The 19,692-nt window shown below is 40.9% G+C and overlaps 1 protein-coding gene across 2 annotated transcripts in view; it reads left to right on the top strand.

Annotated features, from left to right (window-relative positions):
* Positions 1-14,945, top strand: part of zc3h18 (zinc finger CCCH-type containing 18) — a 57,126-nt gene extending 42,181 nt beyond the window's left edge. The window contains exons 14-20 of one of the 2 annotated variants that reach the window (XM_008303204.1): positions 2,805-2,921; positions 4,264-4,272; positions 4,359-4,564; positions 6,797-7,011; positions 9,279-9,378; positions 11,886-11,982; positions 13,797-14,945. In XM_008303204.1, the coding sequence (XP_008301426.1) occupies positions 2,805-2,921; positions 4,264-4,272; positions 4,359-4,564; positions 6,797-7,011; positions 9,279-9,378; positions 11,886-11,982; positions 13,797-14,037 (985 nt within the window). In that variant the 3' untranslated portion in view covers positions 14,038-14,945. Of the gene's footprint in view, positions 1-2,804; positions 2,922-4,263; positions 4,273-4,358; positions 4,565-6,796; positions 7,012-9,278; positions 9,501-11,885; positions 11,983-13,796 lie in introns of those variants that run through there. The other variant, XM_008303205.1, reaches the window with a different exon arrangement.
* The last annotated feature ends 4,747 nt before the right edge of the window (positions 14,946-19,692 follow it).

The following is a 19,692-nucleotide window of genomic DNA, read 5'->3' as shown; positions in this document are numbered from 1 at the left end:
AAAGACGCCGCGTTTTGTACAAACACAAATAACGTCTAATAAAATCTTAATTAAAAGTTTTCTTAACTTTCCAATAGACTTTTATTGTTTTGTTTTGTTTTGTTTTCTATGTCTGTTTATTTTGTTTGGTAACCTTGGTGCTAGATTTTCACTTTTTATTTTGTTTGTTTGTTTCATTTCCATTTCTTTTGCAGTGCAGAGAGGAGGGAGAGTGGAAGGTTGTGGAGGAACAGTGAGAACGTTTCAGTCGTGTGTAGGTGTTTGTGTGGGCAGAGTGGATTCTACGTGAGCTTTCCAGGAAAACCAGTTCCTGCACCGGTTTCTTCTCCTTTTTATTTAACAGCTCCGCACCAATGAGCAGATACGATTTGATTTAGAGAGGAGCACTTGTTGTCTCCCCAAAGGCAGATGAATGGACCCTGTGAAGGCCTTTAAACCCTAAAGGAGCTTGACTTTAACCTGGTTTATTCCCATTATTGTGGGCAGATTAGATAGATCAAGTTCATCCTGATGTCCAGGTTTCATTAGATGCAGCTACTGAGTGAAAACAGCATCAGAGGACGTCATCAGATTTGAGCTTTAGTTGACTGAGGCAGGAATCTGAAAACAGGAGCTGAGGGCTTGACTACGAAGCAAGTTTGACATATCCAGGCTTTCTCTGTGTAAGTCGGCTCGACAAAAACCAGAACCAAAAGCGTCACGTAACTCTTCTTTGCACTAAATGAACCGATCGTGTGCAGCTGCTTCAGTCAACATGTTGTTTTAATGGAGAACAATGAGGAATATAAAAAAACTATGACGACAAAAAGCGTCGCTACTGCAAATGATGCGAGACAGGAATGCTGGTAGAAAACTGTTAAATGTGTTCATATCTAATATTTTACTGATGCAGCTGCTTATATCCAACTGACAGCTGCACGATAAAACAGTTTAAATTTATTTTCTTTAAACATGATCTTGTATTGAAGGTCATTTCGGTTTGACAGTCCCATAATGCAGGAAATCACTTTAGTTTTTGGCCAAATCAGAGCAAAAATAATGTTATTGATTGAATAGCAGAGTGAACGGACTTGACAGCAAATCAGAGCCAAAAATAAAAACATATTTAGCTTTATTCATATTTACATGATACTGTAACTACACGGCTGCATTCAGTGATATTAGTGACGCACAGCTCAGCATGTTTGCAGATAAAACACATTCCCTCAGCTGAGAATCTGTATCGCTCATAATTAATAGTCAGGAAGCGATCTGGTTAAAGGGAGACGCTCTTTCAGCCGATTTAAATCTGAAATTCTGAACATAACCTGGACCAGTTTAACTCCACAGCATCAGTTACCATGGAGACCTAGCTACGCAGCATCAGTTACCATGGAGATCTAGCTACGCAGCATCAGTTACCATGGAGATCTAGCTCCACAGCATCAGTTACCATGGAGCTCTAGCTCCACAGCATCAGTTACCATGGAGATCTAGCTCCACAGAATCGGTTACCATGGAGATCTAGCTCCACAGCGTCAGTTACCATGGAGATCTAGCTCCATAGCACTGGTTACCATGGAGATCTAGCTCCACAGCATCAGTTACCATTGAGATCTAGCTCCATGGCACTGGTTGCCATGGATATCTAGCTCCACAGAATCAGTTACCATGGAGATCTAGCTCCACAGCATCAGTTACCACGGAGATCTAGCTCCGCAGCATCAGTTACCATGGAGATCTAGCAGGTTAACAGAGAGCCACCTTCATGGTACTGAAAACTGACTTTAAGCTCAACATATCTCACTAACCCACTAGTCTGGCTTGGTAGTTCAGCCCTCTGGAGTTTAGTTTGTTGCTTCCAGCTGTTCATAGGAGTCTTTCCTCTGTTTGTTAATTATTGTAGCTGCAGGGTTCATACAAGCATCACCAAAGAGACACTTCACCTTTACCTACAACACAATGCAGCAGTAGCTCAGTTAATTACTCACAATGATAAATTATCCCCGACATAAACACAGGATCAGTCAGGATCTTTGAGTAAATAAAAGTGCAATACACATATTCTTCGTTTTTTTTAGGCTGCAGGTAAATTATTTACAGTGAAGTTTTTTCTATTTGGATGATTTGTGTGTTTCATAGCAGGACATCTGCAGCAGTGACGACATTATGGATGACCCCTGTAATAGTTCACCCAAAATACGACAACATAATTAAATGAAACCCACAAATACGAGCCCCTGTACATCGTTATGTAATGAGCTTTGAGGTGTAATCATTATATTATATTACATTAATCAATACTTTATTTCCCTTCTGGGATGAATAAAGTATTTTTCATTATATATCAGGTGTATGGTATCATATATTACGCTGTAAAAAAATAAATAACATTTTTCATTCAAAATAGGAAATCAAAAATGATTAACAGTCATCGATGTCAGCATTTCATCATCATAAATTTTCCATCTCTGTATATCTAGCTCCCATGATGATGATGCAATTTGCAAAATGACCAATCTAATTTCTGTTTCCGTTCAGTCTCACTGACAACAAACGAAGCGATTAGCGTAAAGCTGCAGGGATTAATCTGGTCGAAACTTATTCATTCATTCATGGAAAATGTGGCCGGTTGAAATAAAACTGGAATGCTCCTTTAATAGACGAGCTTGCGCAATCATTTACTGCCTTGTTTTCTTCTTAAAAATGTGCTGATGCATCCCACAGCTGCTGAACATGAAGTTGGCTGGTGCCCGAGTTTTGATCGCACGAAATATAGAAAGTACCGGCCGTGTTTCATCCCGTTGTGTGTCTGTGTGTTTCAGGCGAACGGTGAGTGGGAGTGTCAGTGGAAGTGGCAGCAGTTATACTGGTTCGAGCTCCAGATCCAGATCCTCATCCAACTCCTTGTCACGCTCTCGCTCTGGATCAAGAAAATCCAGGTACCCGCCCACACCCTCACCGGAGCTGCCAAAGAAAAATGCTTTCAAAGAGATGTTGTGGTGACCGCAACGCCTCAATTTATGCTCATGTTTGTTTATGTAAGGCACAGCAAGTAGGTGCAGTTTATCACTGTTTCTGCATGTGCAGTTATGGGATTAAGCGTCTTTCCCAGACTACCAGAGGTGCTCCTTCTGTAAAAATGTAGTGATTTCACATCTGTATGACACCAAAGATGTACGTTTGTCTTTAGTTTTCAGAGAAGGCCCGTACATATTCTGCACTCCTCAGTAAACTGAAGAGAGCTGGATTGTCAGCCTTCTTGGAACGCGTACTTGTGGAAATATCTAAATAAACAGTTCCTATAAATAGAATTAACACTCATTGACAGTTTCTCCTCATATATTGCTTCTCAAATCTTGAATCAGGGTCAATTTATTCTGGAGTTTACCAAAAAAACTTTTTATGGTAAAAGTAAAAACTTTTTATGTCAAAGTAAAAACAGAATAATGTCAATTAATTGAAAATATAAAATTCCAGTTAGTAAGCGCTCACGTTAAGTATTCAAAACTGAGTGACTGATCAAGAAAGAGACAAGTGAGGGAGTCCACTGAGACACCTGTGACTCTTCTGAGGGAGTTACAAGCTGTTATTCATCACCGTGCTTCACATCATGATGCTGCCGCCGCCGTGCTTCACATCATGATGCTGCCACCACCATGTTTCACAGTAGGGGTGGTGTGTGTGTGATGATGTGCAGTGTGATGGCCAAAAAAGCTAAATTAGTTCACCTACTTCAACACAGGTGCCACCAATTTGTGTAATAATTAGTGAGATAAAGATCATCTGAGTGCAGTTAATGAGTCTTTAGTGATTGTAGTGTATAGACTTCTACTCCTGGATAGAACTACACCATGAAGAGACAAAAACACTCCGAGCAGCTCTGTGGAAAAGGAGGCCACCAAAACACCGACGACTCCTCTGAAGTAGTTACTAGTGAGAAGTAATGGTGACAATTTCAGGCTTTTATCTGTTTTAGTTCCTGAGATGTTGTCGTTCAAACAGCCTTTAAATGTAGAGAGTGTGTGAGAAAACCTTCTGAAAGTGGGTCAACAGGCAATTTATTGAAATGTTTATTTCAGAGTGTTTTATATATCAAATCTCTCAAATATCTTTCTAAAATGTTAAAGTGAAAAACAATAGAATGACTCTTCATGTAAAGTCACTGTTTCAGTCTGTAGCCTGATGGTGTAACAGCTCATCCTGACTGTGCAGCCTAACATGGATGAATTCTGTTTTCCTCTCTTTCTTTCATGCGCTGTCTCCATTTGGAAACCCCTGAAGGAAATCTAGGTAGGATCCTCATGATTCAGGGTTTGTCTTTGAGTGCATGTGTTGCGTGACTCGTTCATGATGTGACCCGTCGGGTCTCTCTGCAGGTCTCTGAGCGTCAGCAGCGTGTCGTCGGTTTCGTCTGCGTCATCCAGCAGCAGCTCCGTGCGAAGCGCCGACTCTGACGACATGTACGCCGACCTGGCGAGCCCGGTGTCGTCGGCCAGCTCCCGCTCGCCGACGCCGAACCATCCCCGCAAGGAACGGGGGCCGCCACGAGACCGGCCTCCCCACGGGAGAGACAAGAACAGGGGTGAGCGAAGGCAGCAGACATCCAGGACACAACAGGTCGACACACAAATCACAATAATAACTTCTCAAACTGAAAGCCACTGAGAGCAAACATAGTTCCAATTCCACACTTCACGGTTTACGAAGTGTGTCAGAAAAGCTCCTGGACTGGTGTCACAAAAGATATATTTCAAACCCAAACTACCAGTTTTCCTCTGAAGTAATCCTCCTGGAGTCTAACACACTTCCCAGCCTTCTCTGCCTTCACGCCGCCATAGAAGGATCCTCCTCAGCTCCGTCGTCACAGCCATCTTCATGTCTCCACATCTTCTAAACCGGTCTCCTTGATGACCCCCTTGAGCTTGAGGAAGAGGAAACAATCCCAAGGAGCCAGGTGGGGTGAGCAGGGAGGTTGCTCCAGCACGGAGATGTTCTTCTCAGCCAGGAGCTGTGGGATGCTCAGGGCGTTGTGAGAAGGTTGTCATGGTGAAGCAGCCACGAACGCTGCAGGATCTCTTTGCAGACGAGCTGGTTGATCGTCTGAAGGGGGAAACTCCTAGTTTGTGGTTTGGGGTTGAAACATATCTTTTGTGACACGCCTCGTAAAACCACCTATTTAAGGTTTTTCTCACTTTCAGTATGAGGAACACTAATTTTCAACAATTTCCTCATAGTCACACTTAAGGTGCGCTTGTTTGACGGCAGTCAGAAAACACACGTGTAACTCCATTTCATAAACTCCAAGCAGTTTGTGGACACTTTTTTTTTTTTTTGCTCCTGTCACATTTTTCCTCACTGTTGGTTCATTTTTCACTCAATATAAAATCCTGAACCTCTGTGGAAACAGAACAACCATAAAGAACGCCATAAATCATTAAAAAGCACAAAATAATGTAAGTTGAAGTGAAAAAAATAACACTGGGATGAACGGTGACTCCACATACAAGAGATGTTTAACATTTGTTGCACCAAACTACACCTACAAACTGTTTTCCCTCCACTCTGCACTCTAAGACAGATGTTCCTCCATCAGCTGGATGTATCGTCCAACAACCTGCTCCTCTGTTCACTGTTTCTGAGTCATGCTGCATTTATTTATTGATCCAGTAGGTTTTAGTTTCCTCTCAGTCTCTCTCTGTGGAAACACTTCCTGCAGTTCAACCAAATAGTCACAGAGTTTTAGTTTTTACCAGAATCTTGTTCAAATGCTGTATTTTCAGTAGATTTTTGGATACGACGTGTAGAATAAGAGGATTTTAGTGAAATATCACAATGTTAAGCTTCGATTCTGTTACATTCACCGATAGAACCGTACGTCAGACGTGACGCATTCAAGGACTGTTTAGAATTTAATTTAATACCTGATTACTTTCTCTATTTTTACAGCTTCCTGCTTAGAAATTCTGGGATATTTAATCCACAGTTATGGCTACAACGATTAATTATTTTTGAATAAGATACGTAGAATAAATAATTTTAAAAAAACAAATATGTGTAATTTATAATCAGTAACCAGGTGTTTACTTTATGAATTCTTAAAATAGGTAACGGTGGCGTTATCAGCAAATAGAGAAAAAAAATCCCCTGCATTTTATTTATTTTAATGATTAATCGGTGAGTGAGTGGCTAACTATCGGTTATGGAACGTTTAAACGCTGCTGTCGGTCACAGCTCAGTCTGTCGCACCAAAGAGCAGATTTTTTTGTTCTTAATAGAATGTGGCTCAATTATTTTTTGGTTAATTTTTACATTTGACATCTAAAATAAGGAGCTTTTGATGAAATCTCAGTTTTAAGCTTCGTTTTGGAACCTTTTCCTCAACAAACCGTACGCGGCACAAGATTAGTCTGAGGAGAGTTCGAAAATCAGGTGACAAAAGGCGTGTTTTTCAAAAAGATAACACCCCTGTTGGTATAAAACATCTCTGCAGGAAGAGTCAGCAGCTTAGCAGCAATCAAACGACATAAAAGTCGTGTTTTTGTTAGAGGAGGAAAAGCTGAAATGACTGAACTCTATTGCAGAAAATAATATAAGATGCAATTTTACTCTTATTTTTTCAAATTGCAAACAAAATATTGTTTCTCGTCACCGCACTTGTATTAAAAATGCATGTTTTCACATTGATTCAGCAGAGAATGTGTAGATTTAAGATGTAGAAACAAACTGAAGTCATCAGCGTCTAAATTAGTACAAAGTTTCGGTACATTTTATTGATTTTACGCCACGTTCTGTTCTGTTCTGCTCCTCGTCTCAGAGCGACCATCGAAGAAAGATGAACCTTTCAGGGACGACCGGAGGAAGATGGACCCGTCTGGAGCTCCGCCCCGAGGAGGAAACCCGGTGCCCAGATCAGGACCTGGAAACAGGGGCGGCCACCCTGTGCACCCTCCCCCCGGCTCCATGGGCCCCCCTGGGAGCTATGGAGGTTCGGGTTCCCACAAAGACATCAAACTCACCCTCCTCAACAAGGTTAGTATCGATCCGTTCTAAGAAGTATGAACTTGTGCTCTGTTTTAAAGAATTTCTTCGATAAACTTGGAAGGCGACTCTTGAGCGAGGTAGTTAAAATGACAATCTGAAGCCAATATATGAGCAAACTAAAGGCATCCAGATGATATCAGCTGCTCTGTGCTCGCCCGGATGGGATGTTTAAAAGAGGAATAATGATAAAATGTCAGTTTTTGGAACCCTCGTAACGCTGACATTTAGAAATCAGACATTAGCGTTTCCTCATCGTGCATCATTCTGTGAGCTCATATGCAAAACCCGCGCCTCTCCTCCCAGTTTTAACCATAATGCTGATACCATTACTCACCGCATGAAATTGGGGAAAAGCCAAGATGTGTATTCTGTAAATGTATTTATAGTAACAGCTGCAGAGTGTGAAGCAATCTGAGCTAAAATGACATTAAGCTGCAGAGTCATTCTCGATTAGATTAGATTTCGCTTTATTCTTCACCACCAATGGGGAAAGCACACTTGTTGCAGCAGCACAGATACAAGAAAAAAAACCACAAAGTAGTGACAGCAGGACAAGAGAACAAATAAAACTATAAATAGGAACAGCTGAGAAATACAATAGAGCTGTACCATATAATGGAGACTATGATTTAAAATCAAATGTGACACAGTATGGTATTGCACATGAGGTAGATCTGTTGTACACAGCATTGCATGTGAGATAAACTGGATATAATGTTTGATATTATGCAAAGATGCGGAGAGAAGAACTCCAACACGTTATAGCTTCTGACAGCAGCTGGAATGAAGGACCTGCAGTAGCGCTGCTTCGTTTTACTCTCATTTTCTGTCTCAGTCGTCAACAAATATGTCAAGAAACAAAAACTGTAGTTCCAATGTCAGCAGTTGCAAGGGTCTCGTAATTAAAACTGCATCGGTTAATCAATCGGTTGACAACTACTAAATTAAAAGCCCACTCGATTGTTCACTAATAAAACTTTTTTTAAGAAAAAATGTCTAAATTTTCTCGCTGCAGCTTCTAAACTAAGATTACTTTCTGGTTTCTTTCTCCTTTTATGACAGCCAGAAGGTAGTGGATAAATGACTGAGCCGTTATGCTAAGCTAAACGTAGCTTACACCGAGTAACGAGTGGCTCAAATTGCTAAAAACTGCAGATAAATACTCGACATAGTTAACGAAAAGTAGTAGAAATATTGTGGTGAAGTTCTGATAAGCTGTAAATGGTTTCTAAGGTAATGGATATATTGTTAGAGCATTATGCTAAGCTAAACAGAGGTAAAGGTAATGAATAAATGGCTAAAAAGCTTAAAGTCACAGATAACAGTTGCAATAGTTAGCTAAACATAATAGGTAAATGGTGGGGAAGTTATGCTAAGCTAAGCACAGCAATAAGTGACTGATAAAGAGTTGAAATTGTTAGCTACAGATAGTGGAAAAGTAAGTTGTGCTAAACTGAACATAGCTTACACTGAGTAATGACTGGCTCAAATAGCTAAAAGTGTCAGACAAACACTTGACATAGTTAGCTAAAGGTAGTAGCTCAACGGTGGTGTAGTTATGCTAAGCTAAACATAGCTTACCCTGAGTAATGACTAACTCAAATAGCTAAACGTGACGGAGAAACAGTTGAAATGTTTAGCTAAAGGTAGTAGTTAAATGGTGAAAAAGTTACACTAAGCCAAACATAGCTAAAAATGATGGATAAACAGTTGAAAAGGTTAGCTAACTATTTCAGACGATGTTCAAATGTGGATAAATCTGTAATCGTATTCAGTGTAACAGTGTGTGTACCAACAGCAAAAGACAGAAGTGGGTTAGCTAGCTAGCTAGCCACTCTGTTGTTTGTTCATCCTGTTGTTTATATTGCTTTCTCTCGACACTGAGCTGCTCCATGACTGAGTTCATCACAAAACGTTAACTGCAGCTGCTTTAAGGGTAACTGGCTCATCTGATGGTGAGTTAGCAGTTAGCATTAGCTAGCGTGGCCTCCACCATGACCATGATTTCAACCTGTCAGGTAGATTTGATGATGGTAAAAAACAACAACTCCCATGATCCCTCTCTACTTCACAACGTCGTCAAACTACATTTGTTTGTTTGACCCCGAGCTGCAGAAATTACAAACTGTGCCTTTAAATGTGGAATAAATCAGTCGGACTCTGACCTCGTTTCTTGGATTTAATTGCTGCGTTAACATGAGATGTGTTTGTTTTTATTTTTCGTGACTCCGTGTGTGTCGTGTTTTGTTTTGCAGCAGCAGGGAGACAAAGGCAACAGGAAGCGGTACCTTCCTTCAGACAAAGACCGGCCGGGCTCCCCCCTCAGCAAGAGGATGGCCATGTCTCCAGACAGAGGTGAAAGAAAGACTCATCGACCGATTGGTTCATTACTGCCTTCAGTTTTAAGTTCTGTCAAAGTGTGTGCCTTTGCTCGCAGATTGTGGAGATTAAAATAGGCTTTGTATGCACAAGATAAGGTAAGACAAGGAAATCGTTTTGGCAGACATCACTCAGAAAACAAAATGACGTAACATTTGGTAGTACAGGGCTCAGCAGAAAACAATTAAATATGATACGGTACTGAAACTAAAATAAGCCAATAAAGAGACCAAAGAACACGGAAGTAGGAACTAATACCAGCAGTGACAGTGAGGTGATCAAACATGACACATTAAATCTACTCTGTATATACTAGAGCTGCAACCATTAATTCATTAGTTACTTGATATTAAATTAGTCTCCAGTTATTTTCATAATCAATTGTTTAGTTAGATTTATTTTTTTTTAATCAACATGGTCTAAAATCTCCGACTGCGGCGTCTTAAATGTGAATATTTTCTGGTTTCTTTCCTCCTCGATGACATCGGTTGTCGACTGTGACCTCAAAAGTTAAAATTTAAAAATTGGTGTTTTTACTAGTTTGGGAAATTTTATCTTTCCTTTAATGTGACTTATATGCTACTAGTGTATATATACAAAAGTATGCTGGCATTACAGTAAAGTTTACGTACTTTTGGTTATATACAGATGTTTTAATAAACTGATGTTCTTCATAAACTGTCTAAATGTAAACAGAGTGAAACTGATGACTTTACTACTTTAGGAAATCTTTGTCTTTCCTTTAATGCTGTTTATAGGCTCATAATGTGTGATAGAATATCACCACAGCCATGGCGGTTACGTTGTAAATGTGCTGGCTCCGGTTGGACGACTACTGTTTTGTTTTTGTTTTTTTTAAATTGCACGCATGCGGGACACTTTTGGGTCGTATGAAGTTCACACAGCAGATCACATACAAGTCGCATTGAACTGGAAACGTGAAGGAACTCGCAAAGAAATCAGACTTGAGTTTTAAGTCCTGCAGTGTGAACGTAGCCAATAATACGCCGTTATCCTGATTGGTGACATTAAATGTCATGTCGGAGTCAGAATCCAAGGCTGTCGCTATGTTAAGGCTGTTTTTATGGGTTCTGTTTGTTTTTCCTAAAAACCTGTCGGATAGCAGGTTTAGGATTGTTAAGGGTCGAATTATTGAGTCACGACTGTATGTAGTAGTCAAACGTCCTCTAAATGTAAAAAATGAAACCATAGAGTGAAACCGATTTCTTTAGGAAGACTTTATCTTTCCCTTCATGCAATTTATATCCTAATATAGTCTCTGTATACATAAATATACAAAAGTATGACGTACAGTAAAACTCCCATGAGCTGTTTACATACTTCTGGATATATACAGAACTTTTACATATATTAAATATTTAATGTCCCTCTAAAACTGAAATATGGAACTGTAGACTGACATAGACGTCTTTCCTACTTCAGGGAGGCTTTATCTTTCCCATGATGCTGTTATTATTCTAATACTGTGTCTATTTGTACTAAAATACGCAGTACAGCAAAATTATAATGTATAATGTCTTTGGGATATATACAGATTTTTTTTAATTTATAAGCTGTTTATATCCTGTGAGTAGCATGAAAGAAAACCTAAAGCGGCTCTCTGGTTGTCTAATTTGATTTGAAGTCCAAATACACAAACATCAGTTTTATGCTGTTGTTAATAGAACACAATAAAAGCGTGTCAACAGCCTCCCGGACTACATGAGCATCCATGGACTTTCCACAGTAGCAGTGGCTCAGACTCTTCACACTGTTGTGTTTGCCAGCTCCTCTAAGGTTGTTTTTTTTTTTCTGTTTTTTAATTTTGTTTTTGAAAGGCTGCCAGTTTTGGTCAGTAGATTTCCCAGAACATCACCATAAGGAGCGTGTCCACTTTGAAGTTGTTTTCTTTTTGTAGGACCAAGTGTAGTTGAAGCTCTGGTGTTTATGCAATCGCTCTAAATCATGGTGAGGATGATGAATGAATCTGTAACCAGACAGTAATACTGTGGTTAAAACAGTGACACTACAGGGGAGGTAAGGGTGGGAAGTCTGAAGGAAATGTCGTAGTTGTTAACGCTGTCATTGCTGTAATTATGTGTGATTATGTTGAATATGTACGAATATCCCTAAACTGGAGTTATTGACTGAGATGAAAGCGTGGCGTTGTAGAACCCAGCTCTATTTTTTAGCTCCGCTGCATTTCATCGTAGGCTCCTCATGTTCTCTGTACGCATGAGTCGCGGTGTTTTTACCTACAAACGAGCGCGTCACTGAAGTGTCCACGGTCTGATTACTTCTTGTTCCCTTTGTGATTTGGAAGTACACAGCTGCTGTGAATGTCAGAGTTCAACACATCCTAATTTACTGCCCCCAAAGTGGAAGTTAAAACATTTCATAAAACTTTGAGCAGCTGTTGAGGGATTACACCCTTCTGTTGTACCTTGAACGGCCTCCTCAACTCTCAATCTGCTGTTTTTCAGGCCGCGATAAGAGGATACCCGGCCGACCCCCGCTGTCCCCTCGAATGGATCGACCCAGAGGCCAGGGGCCCCGACCGATGCCCCCCCAGGGAGACAGGTTGGTGCAGCCCTCAGCAAGATTTATTAATGCAGAGAAACCTGTGATGTTTATCCTTGACAACAAACATGGCTCATCTGGAAGTGTGGAAATTCTGAAGTCGACACCTGGTCCTTATCGGCTGCAGCGATGGTGTTGACTCAGGCCAAACTTTTCAGAGAACGAACTCTGACTGACCACAGGCCAGAATGAGGAACAGGCCACAAAAGTGGAAGCACACAGATATTAAACCATCCCTGCATGTGTTGTAATATTCACTGCCTCTTGCACAAAATCCCCACCATGAAACAGGTGCTTTCTGATGAAAATGGATTCAGTTCACAGATAAACAACAACATCTGAAATGACATATTTTAAGTCACGCACTTGAGAGCTGAAACAATATGCATATTAGAGGTCATGATGTTTTGACTCATTGGTATATTTTTTTGTCTTATTATAAGACTTTAAAACACAGAAGTAGGCCTGAATGATTCAAATAAGTTGAATTTTTGTTTTATTTTAATTCCTTTTCATTCTAAATCCTATGCAGATAAAGGTTAGCGAGTGTAGTAACTAGAATAATTCAAATACATCGCTAAAAGTAATGCATAAACTCTTCAAATGTTTACTTAACTGTAATGGATAAATCGTTCAGTGGGTTGTCAAAATGAAGAAGTGTTGGCTAGCTTAAAAATGATGCATAAATATATTAACAGCTTAAAGTCATTGATAAAGGGCTGAAACATAGCTAAGTTAGTTAAAAATGGCTAAAATAGTGAAATGGGTGGATAAACAGTTAAAATAGTTAGCTTAAGGTAGCAGAAACATGGCTACGCTGTTATGCTAAACTAGACATAGCTATAAGTGACAGATAAACATCTTTAGCTGAAAGCAGTAGATAAATGGTTAAGTGGTTAAGCTAAGCTAAACATAGCTTAAAGTTAGTAAGAAGTAGCTAAAATGGCTAGTGGAGGATAAACAGTTGACATAGTTTGCTAACGACAGCAGATAAATGGTAGTGAAGTGAGTGACAGATAAATTGTTAGCTAAAGGTAGTAGATAAGAAATTATGCTAAGTTAAACAGACAGTTAAAATAGTTAGCTAAGGGTTGTAGGTAAATTGTGAAAAAGTATTGCTAAGCTAAACATAGCTAAAAGTGATGGATAGACAGTTGAAATATTTAGCTAAAGGTATTAGAAAAGTAAATTATGCTAAGCTACATGTAGCTATAATGGTGGAGAAACATTTGAAGTAGCTGGTAAATAAGTAGCGGTAGGTAACTGGCTAAGTTAGCTAAACTTAGCCAATAGTGATTAATAAATGGCTAAAATAGCTAAAACTGGCAGATAAACAAATAAAAACCTTATTGAAAAATCACGTGATTTTCATTAGAGGTAATAGTTAGCTAAATGTAGTAGATAAATGGTGGTGATGTTATGCTAAGCTAAACATTGTTGAAAGTGTCAGAAAAGCAGTTAAAATAGCTAAAGGTAGAAGGTAAATGGGGGGGAAAAGGCTATGCTAAGCTAACTTGAGAGTAATGGATTGATATCGGAAAAAGCTGTTAGTTGTGGGTCAAAAGTATTGTAACGAATGTACTGTTAAATAATTAGTGGCGTTAAATCCAGTTTAAAAAACACTTTGAGTGAAAGAGTTGTTCTCGACCAAAATGGCTGCTTTCAAAGATATAAATAAGAGTTGTACGAAACTCGGTGTGAGACGAGAGTCAGCAATCAGCTCCTTCTTACTCTCGCTCTGTGTATTTTTGGTTATTTCTTCTTTTCTCGTGAGTCATGTGAGTAAAACCGAACTCTTTGCTTCTGTTTCTTAGAAAACGTCCTTTGTCTCCGCCCCCCAAGTCGTCCGGGAAAGGCCCAGCGGCACTTTCGGGAAAGCCGACCGCCCCGGGCTCGGCTTCGGCCGCCGGTTCTGGCTCTGCCTCGGGCTCCGGGTCGGGCTCCGGCTCCGGCAAACCCAGCAACACACTGTCCCGCCGCGAGGAGCTCCTGAAGCAGCTGAAGGCCGTGGAGGACGCCATCGCCCGGAAACGAGCCAAGATTCCCGCCAAATAATCAGCCGCTCGCTCCTCGCCTGTTTTGCCTGCACGGCGTCGTGAGGGTCGGAGCGTCGGCCCGCCGCCTTCCAACGGACGTGTAAAAAATGTTGTATGGTTCTTGTATAAAAAGGCTGTTGTGTAAGTGAACAGGAAGTGGCCGCCACGAAAACCATCCTGTGCTTGTTGGCCCTCAGAGACGATGGGCTCTGCTCCGTTTTCAGAGCGCCGTTCGCTCCCTCCGACAGTTTACCTCACCGCGGAGACGGAGGCACAGCCGGGCACTCGGCGAGGGAGGGACGTCTCAGGAATCGGAGAAACAGAAGAGGATCACTTGCTGCTCACTTGGTTCCTTCAGTTAAAAAAAAAAAAACAAAAAAAAAGGAAGCATCTTCCTCATGTGGTGTGACGAGTAACAGATTTATACACATTGAACCTTGCGTCTGTCTTTCTCTGCCCCCTTTTATCGTCGTCTTCTCGCGTCTTTTCCTTAGTTCTCCTCAGTGTGGAGTGGCGTGACTGTCCTGACAGGCTTCACAGCGCTTCTTTGTATAAATCTACGAGTCCGTTCTCAGCTCCTGCAGCCGTCACAAGCAGAGGTTCTGTTCATCTTCACACCGGCGACTCGTCTGCGTTCAGTGCGTTCGGGCAGCAGCGTCGCACTTTGTACAATAATAGCAACTCATCAAGATTCTTTCAAGCGTATGATTATAGACAACAGTGATGTGAAGTATTGCTCTTCTTTTTTCTTTTCCTTTTTTTTTTATCCTGCATTTTCTTTATTAGCTCTTCAAGTGATAAACTGATGTTTAATTTGTGTCACGTTTTTAGTTGGAGGCGTCTGAGAGGTGGAACGGGGACATTTAGAGACAAGATATGTTTTGCTTTTGTGACAAAAGCCTTCTAAATAAACTATTTTGATAAAGAGAAGGTCCCTCGCTTGGTTTTTGTTTCGCAACACATGAAAGGAGAAGGCGTTTAGATAAACATGCACTGTCAAGTGGAATTTACACGTCAGCTTCCTTGTAGTCGTCTTAGCGTTGCACTACTTCCCCAGTGAGTGTCTTAGGGGAGACTGTTCATGGTCCACAGAGGATGAACCCTGGCTGGCAGCTCCTCTGCAGCGCTACGTGGTTGATGGTGGTTTTTATGGTGAAAACCTGTTTTTCTGTGGTTGTTATAAGACATGAAGTTATTGACGTAGCAGCTCCACAACTAGTTAGCCTGTTAGCTTTACAAGACGGTAAGAATTAGAGCTAAATGCTACGTAGCGCCACAAACCAATAGTCATGCAGCTCAAATTCTGTGTATCGCTGCAAGGACAGATCTTAAAAGTTGGTGAAATGTCGACTAAAGACTATTAGTAGGTAATATATAATAATGGAGCTGTAGCCAATCATTTCCATCCACTTCTAAACATCACGTATGTCATGACAGTCTGGAGTTTCCAGTGAATCCTATAACTCAGGCGTGTCCAGTCCTGCATGTTTGAGATGTTTCCTTCTTCCAACACACCTGATTCAAATGATCAGGATCGTTATCAGGCTTCTGCAGAGCTTGATGATGAGTGTGTTGGAAGAGAGAAACATCTAGAACATGCAGGACGGTGGCTCTTGAGGACCAGGACTGGAGATCCCTGCTATAACTGAATGTTCTATGATGGAATCCTTGAAACACGCGACACAAAATCAATCCTGCGTTCATAGATTTATTACAGGTCTTCTGGAAACATGACAAAATTCTGCTGGGTCAGAAATATACATGTGCTGATATTTGAGTAAAACCTCAATTAGGTTCTTCTGGTTTCCATCCACAAGCTTCTGGTTTATCTTTGAGTCCAGACAGGACTTTGGGGAGACCAGTCTAGAACCTTTATTCCAGCCTGATGGAACCATTTCTTCACCACTTTGATGTGTGTTTGGGCTCATTGTCTGGTTGGAACATCCAACTGTGTCCAAGATCAACCTTCTGCTGATGGTTTGAGGTTTTCCTGAACAACATGGAGGTGATCCTTCTTCTTCTTCATGGTTCCATTTACTTTGGCAACAGAACAGCTCCAGAGCATGATGCTGCCACCTCCATGCCTGATGGTAGGTTTGGTGTTCTTGGGGTTAAAGGCCTCACCTTCTCTCCTCCAGACATGTTTCTGCTCAGCTTTTATTCCATCTGACCCGAACTTTCCTCCAGAAGGCCTTTTCTTTGTCCATGTGATCAGACTTCAGTGGAGCTTTAAGGTTCTGCTTCTAGAGGAAGAACTTCCTTCTCCATCAGCCTCTCAGCTCATGTTGATGTCAGACCCTGTGGACCCTGACAGCTGTTTTGTGTGTTTCTGATGTTGTTTTTTGTCTGTTTCTGGTCTTTTTTTCTTTTTTTTTTGTATCTTTGTTGGTGTTTTGTGTTTTTTGAGGTCCTTTCTGTCTTTCTAGTCATTCTGCATCTCCTTGTGGGGATTTCATGTGTCTTTGTGGTCATTTTGTGTCTCTCTGTGGTTGTAAGAACAAAGAATGCAGGACTTAGTATCTGATAATGAGGAAGAGGCTTGTTTGTGGTTGTATGAATTCTCATACAGTCACGCTTTGGGAGGTTGTTTTGCAAGTAAACAGCAGTAAATGAGCACAGACTCCATTTACTTTCTGCCTGCCAATGATCCAATGTGGTTTGATGCTCTGACTAACTTACGCTAAAATGCTTTCTGACTCACCCAAAGTATTTTTATGTACCCAAGCTCCTACGGATGTCTCGTCACGTTCACTCTATCTTTTCCGCATGTCCAGATTTCTGTAATAGTCCTGGCGTCCCTCACAGACAGACCGCTTGCTTCTTGTGTTTACGGCCTCGGAGTCGACGCTCAGTGTTGCATCAACACGTCTACAGGACTTGCGGAAAAGTTACATAACCCAGTTTGACCTCATTCCACACATGTGCAACAAAACCAAAAGTAAACCAGACTACGTTTCTGGATCTGGACGAGTCCCTGATCCTGTTCTAACAGCCACAGTGAGAGGAGACGAGTGCAACTTGCAGTTCAGTGTAGTTATTAACTTGTACTTAGGAATGTGTGTAAATATTCACACAACCCTGACCAGGCTTACGCTCATGATCAAGCAGTACAATAGTGAAACTACAAATAGAAAGCATTAAAGGATTTTGGCCTCCTGCACATTCCAGTGTGAGGTTGGAGATATGCAACATTTCCCAGGACCACGCCGGTAGTGTTGGATGCCATAACCCCCCCTGGCCCCAGCCTACATCCAGCTCCCTTACAGCCATCACCAACAAGCCCAAATCAAACGGGGACTTCAGGCCATCGCTGGATTCCCAAACATAAGTGGAGCCATGGACTGCACCCACATCGCACTCAAAGCAGCATCACTAAACAAATTTAATCATGTTAATAGAAAAAGGGTTTCATTTAATCACCGTACGAATAATTTGCGATGCGCATTTGTCGCGATCCAGCGTTGTTGCCCGGCGGCCTGGAGGAACGCACGACTCATTTATTGAGCAGAACAGCTCTGTGGGTCTGTTGAAGATGGCTGGCTGAGTGTTACAGAGACCAACAAGTCCCAATTCAAGTTCTTAGTCAAGACCAACGACAAATCCATAGTTAAGTCCTAAGTCAAGATCAACAAGTTCCAAGTCAAATCCCAGTTTAAAACTAGCAAGTCCAAAGTCAAGAACAAGCTCCTAATTAGATCCAAAGTCAAATCCACCAAGTTCCAAGTCAAGATCTTAGTCAAGGCTAACAACAAGTCCATAGTTAAGTCCTAACCCAAGTCAAGACCAATAAGTCCCAGGTCTAGTCCCAAATCAAATCCCAAGTCAAGACCCACAAGTCCTAATTCAACAACAACAAGCTGATATTGAGATCCCAAGTCCAGACAAACACATTCACCACCAAGTCCTAAATCAAGACCTACAAGTCCTGAGTCAACAACAAGAAGCCCTAATTTTAATCCCAAGTCAAGACTTGCATGTTCCAAGTCTAGTCACAAATCAAATCCTAACTCAAGACCACTATGTACCAAATTAAGACCAACAAATCCACAGTCAAATCACAAATCAAGACCAGCAAGTCTAAAGTCTTTAAGCCAAGACTAACAATCCCAAGACAAGACCAACAAGTTCTAAGTCAAGACCAACAAATATTAGGTCAAGTCTGAAGTCAAGACCAACAAGTCCTAAGTAAAGACGCAAGTCGAGACCAATACATTCCAAGTCAAGACCAGCAAGTCTTTAATTAGATCCCAAGTCAAGACTAAAAAGTCCCAACTCAAGTCCTAAGTCAGGATCAACAAGCCCTTAATTATATCCCAAGTCTAGCAAGTTCCAGGTGAAGGCCAGTGGATCCAAAGTTCCAAGTCAGAACCAACAAGTCCCAAGTCAAATCCCAGGTCAAGTCCTACATGAACAACATAAGATTCAAGTCATATCCCAAGTCCTAAACAAGTCATTATGAGGTTCTCATGACATTACTTTTATTTCAACCTTTTAGCTTCTGTTTGTGGTCATTTTGCGTCTCTTTGATGTCGTTTTGTGTTTCTATGATTTTGTTTGTTGTCTGTTTTGGTCATTTTTTTGTTTTTTTTGTGGTAGTTATGCATCTATGTTGTCACTTTGCACCTTTTCTGTGGTTGTTTTGTGTGTTTTTGATGTCATTTTGTCTCTTTATGGTCATTTTGCATCTCTTTGATGTTGTTTTTTTTGCCTGATTGTGGTCATTTTCTTTTTTTGTGGTTGTTTTGCGTCTTGTGTTTTGTGTGTCTTTGATCTTGCTTTGTGTCTCTTTGTGATCATTTTGTGTCTTTGTGGTCTGTTTTTGTCTGTCAGTGGTCATTATGCGTCTCTACATGGTAATTTTTTGTCTCTTTTTGGTTGTTTTGTGTCTCTTTGTGGTTGTTTTGCATCTTTTTGATGTCATTTTTTGTCTCTTTGTGGCAGCAAGAACGGAGACTAAATATCAGATGATATCACACGTTGTGCGAGTGAACAGCAGTAAATGAGCTCAGACTCAACTGTCTTCATTCCAGTCGTGTTTGCAGCTCGACTTTCGTCTCCTCGGTTCAGAGGCCGTCTTCCACCAGCTGCAGCTTCTGGTGGGTTTTGGTTTCACAAGAGGCTTCGCCGTGCCGGACGCCCTCAGAACGATCTGACCGATGGAAAGTTAACTGCAAATGCCCCCAGAGATAAAAGGACATTCCTGCCTCCTTACAGATGATGACAGGCGTTGGGCAAATTTACGCTGTGACGGCAGAACTCTGAGCCACAAAACAAACAGAAATGGTACTTTTCTGTCCTGTACGAGTTAGTTAATCTGCAAACACATTTTGATCGAGCGTCTTGTAGCAGCTCTTTGTTAAACCTCATCACTCTGGGCTTGAAATGTTCTATTCTGACACTTAAATATATAATTAAGTTACAGAAACAACAATGCTGCAGCAACAAACCACCAACATGAATGTTCCATCCCTGCTCTGCTCTGATAACAATAATAATAACAATAATAACAATAATAACAATAATAATAATAATAATAAGTTAGACTTTTGGTGCCTTTGAGGACAATGTCACAATAAATGTGTCTTATTCATAATATTTAATATTAGCAGCGATATCTGTCATGATTAATAATCACTGGAGTCAAAAAAGTGACACATAAATACATTAAAATGCT

The sequence above is a fragment of the Stegastes partitus genome, unplaced genomic scaffold (assembly GCF_000690725.1).
Source record: "Stegastes partitus isolate 25-593 unplaced genomic scaffold, Stegastes_partitus-1.0.2 Scaffold1957, whole genome shotgun sequence".
Taxonomy (NCBI): domain Eukaryota; kingdom Metazoa; phylum Chordata; class Actinopteri; family Pomacentridae; genus Stegastes; species Stegastes partitus.
The sequence above is the reverse complement of the archived record's forward strand: the minus strand, read 5'-3'. Positions and strand labels throughout refer to the sequence as shown.